General features: G+C 38.4%; 1 protein-coding gene across 1 annotated transcript; it reads left to right on the top strand.

The window, feature by feature from the left end:
• Nucleotides 1-4,045: 4,045 nt before the first annotated feature.
• On the top strand, nt 4,046-8,067 carry apela (apelin receptor early endogenous ligand). The gene is made up of 3 exons (XM_020517025.2): nt 4,046-4,121; nt 4,715-4,801; nt 7,975-8,067. Exons 1-2 carry the CDS (start codon nt 4,046-4,048, stop codon nt 4,798-4,800), a joined length of 162 nt encoding a protein of 53 aa, XP_020372614.1. The 3' UTR covers nt 4,801; nt 7,975-8,067.
• The last annotated feature ends 369 nt before the right edge of the window (nt 8,068-8,436 follow it).

Below are 8,436 nucleotides of genomic sequence, written 5' to 3'. Positions count from 1 at the left end.
AAGTGAGATTAACTCTCACCCCTATTCCAGGCCACATTCATTTGGATCCCACTGACTTCTCACATTCTTTTCTCTCTAAAGATATAATTGCACATAAAAATGTATAGATATCATGATTCAGGAAGTAGGCCATTTGATCAAAATAATTCACATTACATTTACCATCCCATTCCTATTTCCCTTCAACCATATTTCCTTCGTCCATTGGACTCATAGACATTGACATCACAGAAGGAGGTCATTTGGCCCATCATTTCCACATCAGTGAACGAAGATCTGACTATACTATCCCATTTCCCAGTTTTTGGCCCATAGCCCTGGAGGGGGTTATTTTATCTAATCTTCATTGATAACATAATTTCTGCTTTAGCACTTAATTTGAAAGTGACTTTGATTGCCTCCCAACTGTCTACATCAAGTTACTCTTCCTGCCCTCTAATTTGAATAATTTAAATTTGTATCTCTGGCTCCATGCTTATGGTCCTTCAGTTACTGCATCTATTTATCACTGGATAACCTTCTGGTAGCTTGCTCGAGTATGCATTTGTCATGCATGAACCTTGGCTGTAATTATATGCTGGCTATTTAACCAAGATGGGCATCCATCCCATTGTTAGTCCCAGAGTCAAATATTTTAATGTTCTCCTGATAGGTTTCCTACTTTATACCCTCTACAAACTTGAGCTCACCCAAACATCCGCTACCCAGAACGTGACCCATACAAAGACCAATATTAACTCCAGGTCTCTCTACACCAACATTTTACTGCCAGATCTGGCTTGACAACAATTAACACTATTGGGTTGTACTCTCCTTTGCTGAAACTTTCCTATTGTAGGATTCTCCTGGAATGCAAAGAGGAATCTTGATTTATTTCCCCAATGCAAACTATTTTCTTAAACCCCCTTCGTCTTCTCCTTTATCTTAACCTCAAACAATAAATATTTGTACATGATGATAGAGTGATGTTTATGCATTACCATCCTGTGTTTACATTGATAAAATTTTCTCTTTACCCTTATAGCAGAAAGGTAGAACCACGATTTGATTCTACCATTGGGATAAAAGAGTTGTTTTTCAGTATTTAAACATAGAGAGTTAACAAATTGATGAATGAAAGAAGCATCAAATGCAAAAGCATCAATTTACTGTTGAATTCAGAGTCCCAGAATGGAGAAGCTTGGCACGGATGAAAGTGCCATTAGCACTTTGTGTTAATTCTTATTGAACTGCATGTAACAAAGGAGTGTAAACTGCTGCTGGAAGGCTCAGTCTGGGAATATGAGCCCCTGCAAGGAGACAAAAGAGCTTTCCCAGGTCTTAAAGCATTTTTATGCAATTTGAGATTTGTTCTAGTTTTAGATTTGCCTTGAATACCACAACATAGCAGTAGAACAAGAAATTTCATGTATGTAATACTGACAGTTGGAAACATCTTAAGGTGTTTTGCAGAGAAGTCTAAGGATATGGCTGCTGATCCAGAAAGGGAAGGAATTAGGAATGCTGTCTGAAAACTTGGTGGAGAAGTTGGATTTTTATAAAAGAAAGCAACTTGCTCTTAGAGAATATCTTTCATACTCTCAGGACTTCACGGAGCACTTTTACGATATAGTGACAGCCAAATTGCATATTGCAAGATCCTATAAATGGCAATGTGATAATGACTGGATCATCTGTTTGTTCATGATGCTGATTGAGGAATAATATTGTTCAGAACAATATTTATAAAATAAATAAATAAAGGCAATAAAGTAGGCATATAGAAAAGGGAACAGACACACAGAGAGGCTTCACATTGATAGTCTAGCAGAATGAGCAAAACTGTGGCAGACATAGCTCAATGCAAGCAAGTGCAAAGTTATCAATTTTAGACAAAAAAAGGATAGATCAGGGTACTTTTCGAGATGACATGCAATTAAATACAGTGATTGTCCAAAGAGATTGGGGAAATCAGATGCACAGATCTTTAAAATGCCACAAACAGGTGCAGAAAATAGTAAGAAAACTAATAGAATGCTGGCCCTAATGTCTACAGGACTGGAGTATAAGGATGCAGATGTTATGCTGCAACCATACAAAGCTTCGGTTAGGCCTCAATTGGAGTACTGTGAGCAGATCTAGGCACCAGACCTTAGGAAGGATATATTGGCCATGGAAGGAGCACAACGTATGTTTACAAGAATGATACCTGGACTTCAGAGGTCAAGTTATGAAGAGATATTATACAAATTAGAAGAAGGGTCACTACACTGGAAAACTTAACTCTGCTATCCACAGATGCTGCCAGACCTGCTCAGTTTCTCCAGCAATTTCTGTTTTTGTTTCAGATTTCCAGCATCCACAGTTCTTTGTTTTATTTTACATCTTAGGCCTGCTTTCTCTAGAGTTTAGAAGGTTAAGAAGTGATCTCATCAAAGTCTTCAAGATATTAATAGGAAAAGACAGGCTAGATAAAAATAAATCACTCAGAGATAGCAAGAACTGCACATAGTGGAGTCAGAGATAACAAAGTATGGAGCTGGAGGAAAACAGCAGGCCACGCAGCATCAGAGGAACAGGAAAGTTGACGTTTCGGGTCGAGACCCTTCTTCAGGACAGTATGAAAGATAACCTATTTCCATTGGTTAGTGATTCTAGAACTAGGGGACATAGTCTGAGAATTAGACCAGACCACACAGGAGAGATATTAGGAAGCGCTTTGACACACAAAGGGTGTTAGGTGTTTAGAACTCTCTTTCACAAATGGCAGGTTGCTGGATTAGATGTTATTTTTATATTTGAGGTAGATAAATTTTTGTTAAGCAAAGATGTTAAGAGATATGGGCCAAAGGCATGTATATGGAATTAGGCCTCAGATCTCTCATTAAATGGCAGAATAGGCTCAAGAGGCTGAATGGCCTGCTCTTGTTCCTATATATTCCATAGCAATGGGATTGAAGAGGATGTAAAATTAAATCCAAGGGTAACAAAGGCATGTGTATGGGCCAGAGATCATCTAAACTATGCTGATGAAAGCAAGTGGTCTTTATATTGGAGAGAACAATGGGGTTGAATTTTTCAGGACTCTTCCTAATCTCAAGGTAATTTTGTCAGAAGTTTTGGAGCTGCAGCATAAATGATGGTTTGTCTAATTTCTCCACATTTCCACTCACCTTTTGCCAGTTACACTGGTAAATGGGCAGAGATTCCCAAGGATATTCTCCCTTGTGTTTAAACTGGGTTTAGAGGAGGCAAGGTCTGGGATTTAATGAGGTGACTTGTTGTGGAAAGAAGAAACCCAGGAAAATGAGTAAAAGCATTTAAGCCATTTGCATACAGTATGAGAGTTGTTGGCTCCTGGTGTGTGCCCCAATTTCCCTGTTGCATTCTCAATTAATCTGGCACATTAATCGTTGTTGAAACCACTGGTGGTATGAGACCCATGCGTTAAACCCCATGACTCTACCATGATATAGAAATAGTTTACTAGAATGCAAGAACATGCAATCATACAAATGAGGATGCAAAACAATACTAAAATGCAAAACTAATAGGTACGTGCTTTCACGTTCTTCCAAACAGCATAGTAAAGTGTGAGAGGGGGAGTCCTTCCTGCTCCTGTCAGGCTTTTCTGCTCAGGGGATCAATACAAAGTCAAACACTTGCGAATGTAGAAGCGTCACGTTTTATTCATATGCTTTCCAATAGGCTGAATTGAAAGAGGGTCATCCTTTTGTTTCGGAGCCAGCTTACCCATCTACAGACAGACAATTACTATTTACATGGCGTCCTCCTCAGCTGTTTGCTTATGGAAAAGAGGGGGGGTGTGAGTTTACTCCATACAAAGAAAGAGGCCCTGACCACAGCTAATAACCAATAACCTTGCCTGATGTGATCATTAACCCTGTTAGAAAATGCAGCAGCTCAGTTCAGCAAGGGGCTTGCTACTAGAACGTGATTTGTGCCAGACACAGTTGGCAAACTTAAGGCTTTTATTTTAACCAGTGCTGGGTAAATCTGGTATTCTGTCTGCTTCAGTTCAAGCTTCACAGAAGGAAAAATCAAAATGAGACTTCAGCACCTCTTCCACATCATTCTTGTTATCTGTACAAGTCTTCTGCTGATCAGTGGACAGAAAGCAGGTTAGTGACTGATTCCTATACATTTATCATCTGCGTATTCAATTTACGAGGTTTTTGATACTGAGACAGTTTAAAACCACTGTATAATAGTTCTTGAAGATTTTGCAAGATTTGTTGCATTTGGCCCAGGTACAACTATTAGAGTTTTATTTGAGGAGGGCAACCAGTGCTAAATAAACTGAATTTTATAACAAGGTATACAAAAAGATGCTACTTTTCACAGAACAAGACTCACTAGAAAACAAACTTGATAAATCTTCACATGCAATGTTTTGTCAAGTTATGCTTTAAGGGTGAAATTACATGGTGTTTTCAAGGGGGTCATTACAATTTTATGCAAGTCCTGAGTGCACAATAGCAAAAAAACATCCCTTTCAAAAAAAATAGTTTGTGGCAAGTAATGAGGGAGGTTAATTGGCTGAACAGCACAAGTCAAGCCTTCAAACTCATACAAAAAGAACTTCGAAAATTCAGAGTGCTAGTTTAACAATGCTCTGTACTGGCTGCATTCCTGAGTCCCTACTTTAGAACATGTCACATTCAACTTAATGTTAGGTGACAAACCAGTAATTCACTTTAATTCTTACTTTCAGGTAGAAGATGGAGGAGGAAAATGCAAAGGCACAAGTGTTTGCAAAGAAGATGCATGCCTCTGCATTCAAGAGTTCCCTTCCCTTAAGGTTTGTTAAAATTAGGGTCTGCTCAATTGACTGCAACAAACGTTACAATCTAACGGGAAACAGCGGTGTTGAAAGAACAAATTCCGCACTCTTGGGAAGCCAATTGCAATGTCACTATGGTTTTACTTGTCATGTGCACATGGGGAGTTTCTTGCCTTTAATCACTGCTTTTTTAAGTCTTCAATAATTTCCCCTGCCCCCAAAGGAGATGACTCAATAGTTTGCTTTTATATTGACGTCAGTGGGGCATCTGGGAGACTGATTTCCAAAGTAAACGTACACAGGTGCCCAAATAAATGCATTTATTTTGTAGCTAGCACATCTTTAGGATAATTTAAAGCTGCCTGGAGTTTAGTGGGGTACTGGTGCTATTGGCTCCTAGTTCGTAAGCCAAAGTAAATTTGTCAGATTTGTAAGGCTACTAACTGTAAGACTGGCTTTCCAGTCCAACCCTCCCGATTTCTTCCTCAATGTTGTGAACCAGGCGTCACTGCATAATACAGGATTCACCAGTGCCTCAGAAGACGAATTCGGCAGGCAGTTTTCCTAGTGAACCAGCTTCTTAGGGTTACTTCTAAGGACAGGTGGCTCGAAACTAAAGGCAGGTCTGTACATCAGAATCTTAACTAGTTTCCTGTTGTTCATACTATTTCAATGGAATGAAACTGGTCTACCTGAAATACCAACAGACTTACATGCTCAAGAGGAAGGTAACATAAATAAAAGCAGAGTATCCAGACTAAAACCATGTGAGCTATATGAAAACTTGCCCTTTATATGTCTGAGGCAACTAATATTCGACAATAGAGATGAAAATTTATTGCAGATACTGGAAATCTGCAAGAAGAACAAAATATGCTGGAAAATCTCAGCAGAATACCCAATAGCAGTGGAGAGAAACAGGGTTAATATTTTAGGTTGACGATCATGAAACATTAACTGTGTTTCTCTCTACACCTGCTGCTGATTTTTTTCCCAGTGTTTCTGTTTTTACTTGATATGCCACAGGGCCTACTGGTATCTGAAGTCTTCAAATATACAGGTAGGCACAACATGATTGCTTTCCAGGCACAGAAGGGAATGATGGCAAGGCAATTCCTAGTGGATCTAACCATTATATTTAAGAGTGCAGCAAATAGATGGATAACGGGGGTTACACTCTTATAAGGTAGAAGTGCCTTCATTTCACTATTAGTGAAACAAGTCCAGTGGTCACTCACTAGGCCATGTAATGCATTACACCTTATTGACCAGTCCCACTACTAACTATGATCACAACTAGTTAATTACATCACATCTAAATAATCCTTCAGAACTGTTTTGCTGTTCAAACACACAAAGCAAACAAGATGTTGTTTGAGCTCAATAAATATGTCTTTAGGTTCAACCATCAAATGAGTTGAAATTAGAGTTGACACTTCATGCAGTCACTCAAAGTGACCATGATACCCAAACTAGTTTGTTTACTTGGTCAAACTGCAGAGGCCAAGTTAATGAACAAATGGGGTTAAGGTGGCAACATGTGGAATGTGGCAGGAGGCAATTCAAATAATTTCAGATATGCAGTAAACACAAGAGTACTTTAAATGTTCATGGCAGAACTTAAAAAGTCAGTTTCAGTTTGACTCAGTGCAAGCATTCTCAGCTCTGAGTCAGAAGGTTGTGGGTTTAATTTCAGTCAAGAGATTTGCACTTCTAATGTGAATTTCAACACTCAAGACCAAGGCAGCATTGCATTATATGTGGGGCCGTCTTTTCGATGAGACGTTAAACCGAGGCTCCGTTTGCCGTCTCAGGTGAATATAAAAGACCCTTTGGCACAAAAGGAAAGCAAGAGATTTCGCTGGAGTCCTGAGTTAAAATATTTATCCTCAATCAACATCACTAAATCACAAATTATCTGGTAATTTATCTCATTGTTATTTGCAGGAGTTCATTCTGTGCAATGTTTCGTAGATTACAGTCAAAAATACTTCATTGCATCTATAAAGTGCTATGTGATTTTCTAAAGTCATGAAAGGCACTATTTAAAATAAGTGTTTTTAAAATAAGCTAATTACCTGTAAAACGACAAAATACCTCTGGGGAATACTTTCCTACTCCAATGACCCTTTACAGAGAATTTCTATCATTCCAGGACTTGCAAATTCATCCTGAATGCCATCCCCACCCACTCCACTTCTTCCTCCCCAAGGGTTTAACAGGTTTAACAAGTATCAAAGACATATAAAGGGACACAGAAATTGTAAGGAATGAAAGAGACCAGTGTTCAGTTGAGATGCTCACAGTTTGCAAACTAACAGACATTTCTCTATTTCTCGTAACCCTTGCTTCTTCTCATCAAATATCAATCAGCTCTTTCAGAAAGTCTTTATATTTGTATCCACTCCCTATGCGAAGTAAAACTAAAATATCTGCCCACCGTCTTTTGAGCTTGTGTCCCTTTAATGTAAAATATGTGACTATGTTGACAGGATTATGAGTTTGATTTATTTTTACTTGATAGAATCTTGAATTGCATAAGATCATCCCCCCCCAAGGTTGCCTCATATCCAGTGTAATATTTCCAGTTTCTGCAACCACTCTTACAGCTCAGTTATTCCTATTATATCCTTTTCAAATGTCAGGATGTTGGGTACATTTAAAAACTGTGATTGATTTTTTAAAGATAAAAGTAGCAATGGGGCTGGTTCTATGCTCCTGTGACACTTAAGTTATAGTCACCCTAAGACTTGCTTGCTTCTTCACAGAAATAATTGCCACATGTATGGATTCAATGAGCTCTGTCCCTCTACCACTGGATCTCCTTCCAGTGTTGGATGCTATTGTGGCCCAGAAAGGTCGAAAGATTAATAGCCTGTACTAAGTTTACAGAAATTAGACAAAGTAAGCACAACGGGTGGCTTCAAATCAGAGCAAATTCCCTGTGAAGAAGATGGGAGAAAATTGGCATTGGTTAAGGGAAAGAAATAATCCAAGGTCTATTTCAAAGGTAACAATACTGGGACTTAGTGTAAACTCATGTTGCAACAGAAGACAGATTGTGTAGTTTAGTACCAAAATGCTTTAACATTTATTGGCAGCAAATAATGGCAGTGAATCAATGTCAAGGTATGTACCAATTTACAGAATCAGTTATTATACAATGTCCTAATTTTGTTTTCATCCTAAAGATCTAGCTCTTGTGAAACACAAAGCAAAAGGCTGAAGGAACTAGATGTCTGCGATGGCAACATTTTCTCAACTTTGTGGGTGGGAAAAAGGGCAAAGGACTGTTATTTCAACGGACTCAGATTGTAAAGATCCTGTGTACTGAATTGGTGAGCAAGTGATTACTGGAGACTTGGACAAATTCACAGTTTCTATATTCTCAGAATCATAGAAGGCAACTTCAAGAGACCTTTGGCAGGAACTGTTAAAAAAAATACTTTCTGGATAAACCTTTCTTTTGCTTAGGGCAAAAGAGCAACCAATATGGCTAAAGTTCAATTGTCACTATAATTTAAATCAATCAAGTGCATAACTGAGTATTTTAACCTCAAAAGGGATATGGTATAGCAATCTGCATTTCACTTAAAAGGAAACTTCATCACAGTAATGTAAAATAAAACTTATTTTATCAACTATATTTCACT

Source organism: Rhincodon typus, chromosome 1 (genome assembly GCF_021869965.1).
Source record: "Rhincodon typus isolate 14 chromosome 1, sRhiTyp1.1, whole genome shotgun sequence".
Classification (NCBI taxonomy): domain Eukaryota; kingdom Metazoa; phylum Chordata; class Chondrichthyes; order Orectolobiformes; family Rhincodontidae; genus Rhincodon; species Rhincodon typus.
Note: the sequence above shows the minus strand (reverse complement) of the source record. Positions and strands in the feature narration are given on the sequence as shown.

Bases quoted from the DNA above. Each gene is read 5' to 3' on its own strand.
- apela (XM_020517025.2), top strand. From the start codon at position 4,046: ATGAGACTTCAGCACCTCTTCCACATCATTCTTGTTATCTGTACAAGT. The intron at 4,122-4,714 runs GTTAGTGACTGA...TCTTACTTTCAG, and splicing joins GATCAGTGGACAGAAAGCAG to GTAGAAGATGGAGGAGGAAA.